This window comes from Coregonus clupeaformis, unplaced genomic scaffold, assembly GCF_020615455.1.
Source record: "Coregonus clupeaformis isolate EN_2021a unplaced genomic scaffold, ASM2061545v1 scaf0223, whole genome shotgun sequence".
NCBI classification, from domain to species: domain Eukaryota; kingdom Metazoa; phylum Chordata; class Actinopteri; order Salmoniformes; family Salmonidae; genus Coregonus; species Coregonus clupeaformis.
Window position 1 is genome coordinate 245,821 of NW_025533678.1, and position 12,622 is coordinate 258,442.

Genomic DNA, 12,622 nt, shown 5'->3' on the forward strand with positions numbered 1-12,622 from the left:
TCTTTATATTAATTTATGGATAGCTAGGGGCTATCCCCAACACTCAGATATCATTTACAAATGAAACGTGTGTTTAGTGAGTCCACCAGATCAGAGGCAGACACTCCTAACCGCTAAGCTACCTGCCACACCATTGAAAATGTAACAAGTACTTTTGGGTGTCAGGTAAAATGTATGGAGTAAAAAGTACATTATTTTCTTTAGGAATGTAGTGAAATAAAAGTTGTCCAAAATATAAATAGGAAAGTAAATTATAGTAAGTAAATATTGAATAATTGTGTAGTTCTAGATACTGTGTGGGTTTATTATATATCCTAGTCAGTAAATACATATCTTCAGGGGTACTTTACTTATTAGGTGGAGACACTGCACTACATTATTTATGGTTAGGTCCATACATGTTTACACACATTAACCTTCACATTCTGACTACTTACAGACCACCTAGTCTAATAGTCCTGCCACACACCTAGATACTAGGTCCAAACTGATAGGAACTCAGGTCCCTCAGAAGAGAGGGTTACATGAACCTAGGGGAAAGTTCACCCTGGAGCCTACAGACTTCACTGTAGTTTGGTGGGAGTATGAAACATGAAGTAATATCACCCTCATATTACCCAGGCCTAGTACAGTATTTCATCATCCTGTCAGCTAGTTGGGTCCTCTCTCCTGGCCTCCTTTGGGTTTTGAGTAGGAGCCGAGGAGAGAGGAGTCGAGTAATCAAGGAAATGCAATTGAGATTTTCCCATAGAGTCGGCCCCAAATACCACCCTATTCTCTGTAAAGTGCACCACTACCCAAGTCCTTAGGTTAAAGTTCACCAGAGCCATTAAACCATGCTGGTACTCCAGGCACCTGTCTCCTGCTGCTGCTGCCCCCTAGGGGTGGGATGTGGGTATTGGAAATGGTCTTACTGTGGTCTAAGCCCCAAGGTGAAGTTTCCACTAGGTCCAGATCAGGATCTGCTTCCCCTCCCCCAATCCTAACATCAACCATTAGTGGGGAAAATCCCAAACGGACCCAAGATCAGTGTCTAGGTGCAACGTCCCCCTACTCCATCACACCCCTCTTGTTGGTGGAGAGAAAATGGTGCAGTTTCCCCCCCCAACCCCATTTTAGGTGCTGGTACTGTTTATATTTAGGAGCTGGAACATTAACCAATATTCTATAAGAGGTGAACTCAAGCAGTAGAAAGTTAGAGGTGATATTATATAACACACTATGTGAAACATTGCTGCTCTGTCAGCAGTTTCCTGTGGGGTTTTTCCAAAACAGATCAGTTTGATGTAGTTAGCTGGGTTCAACCACTGAGTCAAGATAAGTTGCTAAGGAGTCAGTTAAGTTGTGATGATGTCATGCATCTGACTGTTGTATTTTCAGTGTGTCAACAATTGATTATATCTGTCTCTGTGTAAACGAATGAGAGTATATATTATATATTATATTGGTCTTATGTTAGTGTAGGAGAATGGGTGGTGTAGATGCTAGAGGTCTGTGACCTGAGTCAAGCTCAACAGGCCTGATGCTATATGTCAGGAAGAGAGAGAGAGGACAGAGAGGAGGGGGTGGGGAGGGCAGATGAGAGAGTGGTGGAGAGAGGATGGAGGGGGCAGAGGAGGGGAGGGAGATAGAGAGGGAGAGAGAAGGGAGAGGAGAGAGAGGGAGATGTCAAAAGAGATAGGGATGACAGACAAACATGCGGTCAACTGAATATCTTTTCATCACTGACTTCTAACCAGTGATGTCATCATAACCAGTAACCTTTTCCACTCCTGGTACGGCTCAGCTTGACCCTGACATATGAAATGAAGGATTTAAAAAATAGACAAAAGCAAATGTATTAAATACGATATAAACTCATCTGCAAAGAGAGTTACACATTTCCATGGAAAGGGAATGTACACTAAATGACCAAAAGTATGTGGACACCTGCTCGTCGAACATCTCATTCCAAAATCATGACCATTAGTATGGAGTTGGTCCCCCCTTTGCTGCTATAACAGCCTCCACTCTTCTGGGAAGGATTTCCACTAGATGTTGGAACATTGCTTTGGGGACCTGCTTCCATTCAGCCACAAGAGCATTAGTGAGGTAATGTTAAATATACATTGCTGCGTGGATTTTTTCCTTTGGACTGCCAGATGGTGAAGCGTGATTCATCACTCCAGAGAATGCGTTTTCAATGCTCCAGAGTCCAATGGCGGCGGGCTTTACACCACTCCAGCCGATGCTTGGCATTGCGCATGGTGATCTTAGGCTTTTGTTCGGTTGCTCAACCATGGAAACCCATTTCATGAAGCTCCCGACTAACAGTTCTTGTGAAGCAGAGGAGAGAGTAGTAGAGAGAGGAAGGAGGTTGATTATATCTGTCTCTGTGTAAACGAATGAGAGTATATATTATATTTTATATATTATATTGGTCTTATGTTAGTGTAGGAGAATGGGTGGTGTAGATGCTAGAGGTCTGTGACCTGAGTCAAGCTCAACAGGCCTGATGCTATATGTCAGGAAGAGAGAGGGAGGACAGAGAGGAGGGGGTGGGGAGGGCAGAGGAGAGAGTGGTGGAGAGAGGATGGAGGGGGCAGAGGAGGGGAGGGAGATAGAGAGGGAGAGAGAAGGGAGAGGAGAGAGAGGGAGATTTCAAAATAGATAGGGCTGACAGACTAACATGCAGTCAGCTGAATATCTTTTCATCACTGAATTCTCACCAGTGATGTCATCATAACCAGTAACCTTTTCTACTCTTCCACTCAGCTTGACCCTGACCTCTGAAACAACAGACAAAAAAAAAGTAATAAATTAGATATAAACTCATCTGGAAAGAGTGTTACACATTTCCATCTATAGTGTATGTACACATGGGTGTTGTTGCATCATACCAACAATTAGCCTATCTTCCCCAGCACATCATGAAAGGTCATGTTGATGTTCATTTAACCTCTGCCTCTTTCTCTCTCTCTCTCTCTCTCTCTCTCTCTCTCTCTCTCTCTCTCTCTCTCTCTCTCTCTCTCTCCCTCTCTCTCTCTCTTTTCTCTTCTCTCTCTCTCTCTCTCTCTCTCTCTCTCTCTCTCTCCCTCCCCCCCCCCTCTCAGATATCCAGGCTCAAAGCATCAGTCCACCAGGTAGGTAGAGTATAAATCTACAGTGATTATAGCAGTTCAATATTAGTCAACTTTGTTATCCCACATGGAGAAAGTCATGTGTCCATACACACCATTCTAAAACCCAATAACAACTACTGTTTTATGGCACTACTAATACTTGTCAACCACAAAGCATTACTGCTGTTAGAATAACAGAAGCCCTGTCATAATCTGTCCTCACCACTGTGTTTTCCTCTCTGCTGTTTACAGCTGAACTCTCAGTCAGACTGGTGAATGGGACCACTTCCTGTTCTGGGAGAGTGGAAGTCTTCTACAGAGGAGAGTGGTCAGGTCTATGTATTGAGTGGTGGACCATGATAGAGGCTAAGGTTGTGTGTAGAGAGCTGGGCTGTGGGAATGTTGTAGCTGTATCTAGAGGACCTCTGGTTGAAGAGGGAAGAAGAGCCATACTATGGAATAGATGCAGTGGAAATGAGTCTACTATTAGAGAGTGTGACATCACAGGAAGAAGACCTGGTTTCTGTAATGGTGGATTATATCATCATGTGATCTGTTCAGGTAAGACACTGGTAATATTGAGAGATTTGATTTGTACATTATACAAGATTAGCATATATCATGTTTTATGTGTTTTTCATTTCATTTAAAGAGAGGGAGAGATGTTAGATGTATTTAAACATTATATTTGTGTTTGTCATATTGGTTTATGGGAGATGTGCATGGGCAGATCATTGTAGTTCAGATGTTACTGAAGTGAAGCTGCCTGATGGATGTCCAGCTGTTTATTTTCTATAAAGTGAAGTGAACTTATTCCTGTCTCCTGCCTGCATTATTCCCAACCCTGTCCTGAGTGACTAAGAACCAATTTCCACCTCTTACAGTATCAAACATAGCAACCTACAATCTTTTATCCAACATATTTGTGTTTAGTCCTTGACAGTGTCATCAACAAAACGGATTGAATGTTCAACCAACTCTTTTTCTCCAGAGTTTGTGCAGCTTGTGGATGGAGCTGGTCTCTGCTCTGGGAGACTGGAGGTGAAGTCCAATCAGTCCTGGGCCTCAGTGTGTGAAGCTGACTTTGACCAGCAGGATGCAGAGGTAGTCTGTGGGGAGCTTGGCTGTGGGGCTCCTGCAGCTCTACAGGGGGGGCTCTATGGAGAAGGTGAGGGTCAGACCTGGGATAAAGAGTTCCAGTGTAAAGGCAATGAGTCCCTTCTCCTGGACTGTGACACCTCAGACAGAAAAAACAACACCTGCCTACCTGGTAATGCTGTTGGACTCACCTGCTCAGGTAAGAAACAGTTTGTCACTCAATCAACATTGTTTCTCACCTGGAGTGAAGAATATGAGAGGCAATATAGGTGTGTTTTAGTGAGAAAATAGTAAGATTACTGTCTCTCTCTTCTTTTCTCAGAGCCTGATGGTGTGAGGCTGGTGGGAGGAGGCAGTCGCTGTGCTGGTGGAGTGGAGCTGTACGACCAGGGAGAGTGGAGGACTGTGGGAGCTGTAGACTGGGACCAGAGGGATATAGCTGCAGTAGTGTGTAGACAGCTGGGTTGTGGCTCCACTGTTTCAGTTCTACGTGGATACACCACTAGAGGGTTTGGAGTTGAATGTTCTGGGTCTGAGTCTTCACTGAGGCAGTGTGGGAGATTGTATCATTTCCGTCCTGGACTCACAGTGATCTGCTCAGGTAATAACAAGATACACTTTATGGCCAAAAGTGTGGGGACATTAGTGGATTCAGCTATGTCAGCCATATCTGTTGCTGACAGGTGTATAGGATCGAGCACACAAATCCATACAATCCACAGACCACCATTGGTAGTAGCTTGTGTGGCCTTACTGAAGAGCTCAGTGACTTTCAACGTGGCACGTCTAGGAGCAACATTGGCTCAGCCGTGAAGTGGTAGGCCTCACAAGCTCACAGAACGGACCGCTGAAGTGCGTAGAGAGTCAAAAATTGAAGCAAGCATGTCCATTTATTATATCTCCTTCCTAGATCCACAGGGATCCACAGTGATCATAAGTGATCTGCTCAGGAAATATCAATACATGATCATTATATTCCACTGATTCCATTTATTCATTCAACTTCCTCTGCACCTCTCATGATGACTGTTTAGCTTGTAAATCTGCATTGCAAAATAGATCACTCAGTCAAGTAGGAATCAAATACAACTTAAATATCCCAGAATGCTTTTGTATTTGAGTGTTATCTCAGTGAACGTCTCTACTCACTGCCACTGTCACATGTCATGTTATTGTCATATCTAAATGAGGAAAGTAGTTGAGGAGCTACGTTTTCTTTTTCTCTCTTCTTGTTCCAGATGTCCTGCTTCAGCCTGATATCAACATATGTTGTCTCAGTGACTGTAGGCCCACTACTCATGTTGCCCTGTGAGGGAGGGTGGCTAGCAATGTTACATAATGATGTTATTGTCATATCTATAGGAAACTAGTTGAAGAGGTTTTTCTTGTTCTCTTTTATTGTTACAGATCTCCTGGTCCAGCCTGATATCTTCCTGACTGACTCAATGGGAGGGGTCTCCAGGGGCCAGCAGGGGCCCGAAGTGTTTAGGGGCTACAGCTTCACCATCACCTGCTCTACTCAGCCACAGTACCCAGGAGGCTCCTTCCTCCTCACGTTCACCGGCTCCAACAGAACCCAGACCCAGCCAGCTGTCAATCACTCTGCTGCCTTCCTCTTCCCTGCTGCAGATGACTCCCACCAAGGGAACTACAGCTGTGTTTATGACAATTATGTTTTCTCTCATAACGTTTCCTCTGAGAGTGAGCTCCTCACCCTCACCGTCACAGGTAACTGAACATGAACCAGACTTCTAACTTTGTCATTGACAGATTTCCCACAGATCTATATGATGATGACCAGTCCCCTGATCAAAGGTGTTTCTGTTTGCAGCCTCTCCTCTGCCAGCCTTCATCATCAGACACGTTGTAGTGCTGCTGATCCTACTGACAGCCATCACCACCATCTACCTGTACTACAAGGTAAAGACATTTACTCAGACGTTACAAGTCATTTAAATGTTTGTGTCTTTGAGCAGGGTTCAGATTCTACATTGGTCTATATCTGTGTTTTAAGGTGTGTGATTAACCAGATGTGTATCTTTGGCTTGTGTTGCACTATCTCAGGTAATGTACTGATTATGAGAGAACGAGAACGAGAGAGTGAACGAGGGAGAGAATGAGAGGGAGAGAACGAGAGGGGGAGAGAACGAGAGGGAGAGAACGAGAAGGAGAGAACGAGGGGGAGAGAACGAGGGGGAGAGAACGAGGGGGAGAGAACGAGAGGGAGAGAACGAGAGGGAGAGAACGAGAGGGAGAGAACGAGAGGGAGAGAACGAGAGGGAGAGAACGAGAGGGAGAGAACGAGAGGGAGAGAACGAGGGGGAGAGAACGAGGGGGAGAGAACGAGAGGGGGAGAGAACGAGAGGGAGAGAACGAGAGGGAGAGAGAACGAGAGGGGGAGCGACACGGACAGAGAGAGAGAGAGAGACACCAGTGGCAAGGTGACTGTGAACATGGATGTGTATCAAACAGGCACAACGGCTCATACACGAGACGTATGTGGCAGGGACTCCAGACAATCCCAGATTATAAAGGGAAAGCTAGCCACGTATGGGACACCGACGCCTCGCTCCCAGACAAGATAAACACCTTCTTCTCCCGCATTGAGGATAACACAGTGCCACCGACGCGTGTGGTGAAGGTAGGCAGCAACACCTCTGCCACCCTGATCCTCAACACGAGGGGCCCATAGGGGTGCGTGCTCAGCCCCTTCCTGTACTTCTGTTTACCCTTGACTGCGTGGCCACGCACGTCTCCAACTCAATCATCAAGTTTGCTGATGACACAACAGTGGTAGGCCTGATTAACAACAACAACGAGACGGCCTACAGGGAGGAGGTGAGAGCCCTGGCGGAGTGGTGCCAGGAAAATAACCTCTCGCTCAACGTCAACAAAATGAAGGAGTTGATCGTGGACTTCAGGAGACAGCAGAGGGAGCACGCCCCCATCCACATCAACGGGGCCACAGCGGAGAGGGTGAAAAAGCTTCAAGTTCCTCGGCGTGCACATCACTGACAACCTGAAATGGTCCCTTCACACAGACAGTGTGGTGAAGAAGGTGCAACAGCACCTCTTCAACCTCAGGAGGCTGAAGAAATTTGGTTTGGCCCCTAAGATCCTCATGAACTTCTACAGATGCACCACTGAGAGCATCTTGTCGAGCTGTATCACCGCCTGGTATGCAACTGCACAGAATGCAACCTCAGGGCTCTCCAGAGGGTGGCGCGATCAGCCCAACACATCACCAGGTGCACACTGCCTGCCCTCCAGGACATCTACAGCACCCGGTGTCACAGGAAAGCCAGGAAGATCATCAAGGACCTCAGCCACCCGAGCCACGGCCTGTTCACCCCACTACCATCTAGAAGGAGGAGACAGTGTAGGTGCATTAAAACTGGGACAGAGAGACTGCGACAGCTTCTATCTCCAGGCCATCAGACTCTTAAACAGTCACCACTAGCCGGCCTCCGCCCAGTACCCTGCCCTGAACTTTAGTGACTGTTACTAGCTGGCTACCACCCGGTACTCAACCCTGCACCTTAGAGACTGCTTCCCTCTGTACATAGTCATGGAACACTGGTCCCTTTAATAATGTTTACATCCTGTTTTACCCACTGTATATGTACAGTGCAGTCAGGAAGTATTCAGAGCCCTTGAATTTTGTACACATTTTGTCACGTTACAGCCTTATTCTAAAATTGATTAAACCTATTTTTTTCCTCATCAATCTACACACAATACCCCATAATGACAGTGAAAACAGGTTTTTAGAAATGTTTGCAAATGTATTGAAAAGGGAAAAAAAAGAAATACCTTATTTACATAAGTATTCAGACCCTTTGCTTTGAGACGCGAAATTGAGCTCAGGTGCATCCTGTTTCCATTGATCATCCTTGAGATGTTTCTACAACTTGATTGGAGTCCACCTGTGGTAAATTCAATTTATTGGACATGATTTGGAAAGGCACACACCTGCCTATATAAGGTCCCACAGTTGACAGAGAATGTCAGTGTAAAAACCAAGCCATGAGGTCGAAGGACTTGTCGTAGAGCTCCAAGACAGGATTGTGTCGAGGCAAGAGGCACAGATCTGGGGAAGGGTACAAAAACATTTCTGTAGCATTGAAGGTCCCCAAGAACACAGTGGCCTCCATCATTCTTAAATGCAAGAAGTTTGGATCCACCAAGACTTTTCCTAGAGCTGGTCGCCCGGCCAAACTGAGCAATCGGGGGAGAAGGGCCTTGGTCAGGGAGGTGACCAATAACCTGATGGTCACTCTGACAGAGCTGTGGAGATGGGAGAACCTTCCAAAAGGACAACCATCTCTGCAGCACTCCACCAATCAGGCCTTTATGGTAGAGTGGCCAGACGGAAGCCACTCCTCAGTAAAAGGCACATGACAGCCTGTTTGGAGTTTGCCAAAAGACACCTAAAGACCTCAGACCATGAGAAACAAGATTCTCTGGTCTGATGAAACCAAGATTGAACTCTTTGGCCTGAATGCCAAGCGTCACGTCTGGAGGAAACCTGGCACCATCCCTACGGTGAAGCATGGTGGTGGCAGTATCATGCTGTGGGGAGGTTTTTCAGTGGCAGGGACTGGGAGACTAGTGAGGATTGAGGGAAAGATGACGAACAAAGCAAAGTACAGAGATCCTTCATGAAAGTCTCTGAATGTCCTTGAGTGGCCCAGCCAGAGCCTGGACTTGAACCGGATCTAACATCTCTGGAGAGACCTGAAAATAGCTATGCAGTGATGCTCCACATCCAACCTGACAGAGCTCGAGAGGATCTGCAGAGAAGAATGGGAGAAACTCCCCAAATACAGGTGTGCCAAGCTTGTAGTGTCATACCCAAGAAGAGTCAAGGCTGTAATCGCTGCCAAAGGTGCTTCAACAAAGTACTGAGTAAAGGGTCTAAATACTTATGTAAATATAATATTTCCGTTTCTTATTTTAATACATTTGCTAAAATGTCTAAAAATCAGTTTTTGCTGTTATTATGGGGTATTGTGTGTAGATTGATGAGGGAAACAAATAAATGTAATCAATTTTAGAACAAGGCTGTTACGTAACAAAATGTGGAAAAAGTCAAGGGGTCTTAATACTTTCCGAAAGCACTGTATATCCTGTATTCTAGTCAGGGCTCATCCTATATAACTACTGCTGTACACACTTTTTCTATCCACATACTGGCTATACTGTCTTTACACACCATTATGCGTATATATACACTGAGTATACCAAACATTAGGAACACATATTTACAATATATTTATATTCCAGACTCTGACACTGCTCATTCTGATATTTATTAATTTAATGTTTTTTTCTGGATTATGTGTATTTATTTTGTTGCTAGGTATTACTGCCCTGTTGGAGCTAGAAATACAAGCATTTCGCTGCACCTTCGATAACACCTGCAAATCTGGGACAAATACACTTGATTTGATTTGAAATGTCTGACTCTTGGTGCTGTGTCTCCCTAGACCACCAGGAGGCAGAAGAGAGTGAACAGGTTGAGCAGCGTGGATCTTTATGTCAATGCCAATGCCATGGAGATGGTCTCTCTGAGCTCCAGAGCTGAAGCTGGACCGGGAGAGGAGAGAGCAGCCCAGGGGACTGAGTAGGAGTAGAATGATGCTGACCTCACATGCTGATCTTAGGTCAATTTTGTGCTTTAAATCTATGGTCAGCAGTGGACTGGTGTTTAAAATGTGGTGACAAACATTGTGGTTCTAATTTTAATAACATGTTCAGGATTAGTTTATCTGTCTAGAACCTTGGAAGAAATCTAAAAGGAGTGACTGCAACCACCATTATTCCTTTTAGTTAGTTTTTTGCTACCAGGGGAACATGGGGTTTGGGTAACATGGGGTTTTGGGTAACATGGGGTTTGGGTAACTTGGGGTTTGGGTAACTTGGGGTTTGGGTAACTTGGGGTTTGGGTAACTTTGGGTTTTGGGTAACATGGGGTTTTGGGTAACATGGGGTTTGGGTAACATAGGGTTTTGGTTACGTGGGGTTATGGTAACATGGGGATTGGGGTAACATGGGGTTTTCGGTAACATGGGGTTTTGGGTAACATGGGTTTTGGGTAACATAGGGTTTTGGTTACGTGGGGTTTGGGTAACATGGGGTTTTGGTTACATGGGGTTTTGGTAACATGGGGTTATGGTAACATGGGGATTGGGTAACAAGGGGAATGGGGTAACATGGGGTTTTGGGTAACATGGGGTTTTGAGTAACATGGGGTTTTGGGTAACATGGGGTTTTTGGTAACATGGGGTTTTGGTAACATGGTGTTTTTGTAACTTGGGTTTAGGTAACTTTGGGTTTTGGGTAACATGGGGTTTTGGGTAACATGGGGTTTGGGTAACATAGGGTTTTGGTTATGTGGGGTTATGGTAACATGGGGTTGGGGTAACATGGGGCTACGGGTAATATGGGATTTTGGGTAACATGGGGTTTGGGTAACATGGGGTTTTGGGTAACATGGGGAATGGGGTAACATGGGGTTACGGGTAACATGGGGTTTTGGGAAACATGGGGTTTTGGGTAACATGGGGTTACGGGTAACATGGGGTTTTGGTAACATGGTGTTTTGGGTAACTTGGGGTTTGGTAACATGGGGTTTTGGGTAACATGGGGTTTTCATAACATGGGGTTTTTGGTAACATGGGGTTTTTGGTAACATGGGGTTTTGGGTAACATGGGGTTTGTGGTAACATGGGGTTTTGGTAACATGGGGTTTTGGGTAACATGGGGTTTTGGTAACATGGGGTTTTGGGTAACATGGGGTTTTGGTAACATGGGGTTTTGGTAACATGGGGTTTTGGGTAACATTGGGTTTTAATTATTTTTAGAGAGTAGCTCAATTACGTTGTTTTTTTTGTTCTAGAATGTATTGCTGCTTTTAGCTTTTGTCTTCATGTCTTTATCTTATTTAGTGTTTCTCTTAGATTCTTTATCTTGAAATGTTTCCATTATTAGTCCATGTATTATTATAATCATCTGTTCATTCTTAAATCAAGGGATCAACTTTTTCTCAAGTCATTTTGGTTTGTTGTTGGGGATTGTTGTGTTGTTTACCCCTCATGATGTTATTGATTATAAATGTTATGATATTGATTAGGATGTAGATTATTGTTATGATGTTAGTAGTATATAGATAATGATGTTATTGATTATACATGTTATGATATTGATTAGGATGTAGATTATTGTTATGATGTTAGTAGTATATAGAGATAATTATGTTATTCTCTAATGATCTGTGGGTTACAGAGAAAGTATAGTACTTAGTGCAGGTCTGATATACAATAGATTGTGTTGTACAAATCAATCAATCAATCAATAAGTAACGTAAATGAATATTGTATTGTATTATATCAATGACATTAAAGTTATTGTTGACAAGTGTTCATTCTACACTGAGTATACAAAACATTAAGAACACCTGCTCTTTCCCAGACATAGACTGACCAGTTGAATCTGGGTGAAAGCTATGAAGTGTTATTGATGTCACGTGTTAAATCCGCTTTAATCAGTGTAGCTGAAGGGGAGGAGACAGGTTTTAAAAAATGATTTTTAAGGCTTGAGATAATTGACACATGGATTGTGTATGTGTTCCATTCAGAGGGTGAATCGGCAAGACAACAGATTTAAGTGTCTTTGAACAGGATATGGAAGTTGGGGCCAGGCAAACCGGTTTGAGTGTGTCAAGAACTGCAACGCTGCTGGGTATTTTACGCTCAACAGATTGCCGTGTGTATCAAGAATGTCCTCCACCCAAAGGACATCCAGCCAACTTGACATAACTGTGGGAAGCATTGGAGTCAACATGGGCCAGCTTTCCTGTGGAATGTTTTTGACACCTTGTAGAGTCCATGCCCTGACAAATTGAGGCTGTTCTGAAGGCAAAAGGTTGGGGTGCAACGCAATATTAGGAAGATGTTTCTAATGTTTTGTACACTCAGTGGATAGTTGATGTGAGTTCAGATAATGTTTTGTTGTTATGTTATTTACCCTTTCCAGATAAAGACCTGTTGCTCTCTAAACTGCCATGTAATCACTGAATGCTTTTAATAAACTCACAGGCTGTCAGTCTTGTGTGATTTCCCCTCCAGTTTTTTATTTCACAGTGGTCAAGGGGTTATTGATCATTAGTGATTCCATCAGTGACACCAGACATCAGCTCAGCCCAGAGGTTCAGCACCTTGACCCTTAGTGACCTCTCCCCCAGACAGACAGACAGACAGACAGACAGACAGATAGACAGGCAGACAGGTAGACAGACAGAGCAGCAGAAGAATGTCAGAGGCAGAATTCTGCATCTTCATATCACAATAACACCATTGAAGCATGGTGGTGGCAATATCATGCAGTGGGGATGTTTTTCATCGGCAGGGACTGGGAAACTG

General features: G+C 44.4%; 1 protein-coding gene across 1 annotated transcript; it reads left to right on the forward strand.

The window, feature by feature from the left end:
* The first annotated feature begins 2,440 nt into the window (after nucleotides 1-2,440).
* LOC121559082 (deleted in malignant brain tumors 1 protein-like) lies at nucleotides 2,441-9,866 on the forward strand. The gene is made up of 6 exons (XM_041872373.2): nucleotides 2,441-2,462; nucleotides 4,093-4,398; nucleotides 4,522-4,800; nucleotides 5,607-5,927; nucleotides 6,031-6,119; nucleotides 9,689-9,866. Exons 1-6 carry the CDS (start codon nucleotides 2,441-2,443, stop codon nucleotides 9,827-9,829), a joined length of 1,158 nt encoding a protein of 385 aa, XP_041728307.2. The 3' UTR covers nucleotides 9,830-9,866.
* Nucleotides 9,867-12,622: the final 2,756 nt, after the last annotated feature.

What these genes read in the sequence shown, in the direction of transcription:
- LOC121559082 (XM_041872373.2), top strand. Translation starts at nt 2,441, where the DNA reads ATGGGTGGTGTAGATGCTAGAG. An exon ending in ACTCACAGTGATCTGCTCAG is followed by an intron (nt 4,801 to 5,606) that starts GTAATAACAAGA and finishes TTATTGTTACAG; the next exon opens with ATCTCCTGGTCCAGCCTGAT. An exon ending in CCATCTACCTGTACTACAAG is followed by an intron (nt 6,120 to 9,688) that starts GTAAAGACATTT and finishes GTGTCTCCCTAG; the next exon opens with ACCACCAGGAGGCAGAAGAG.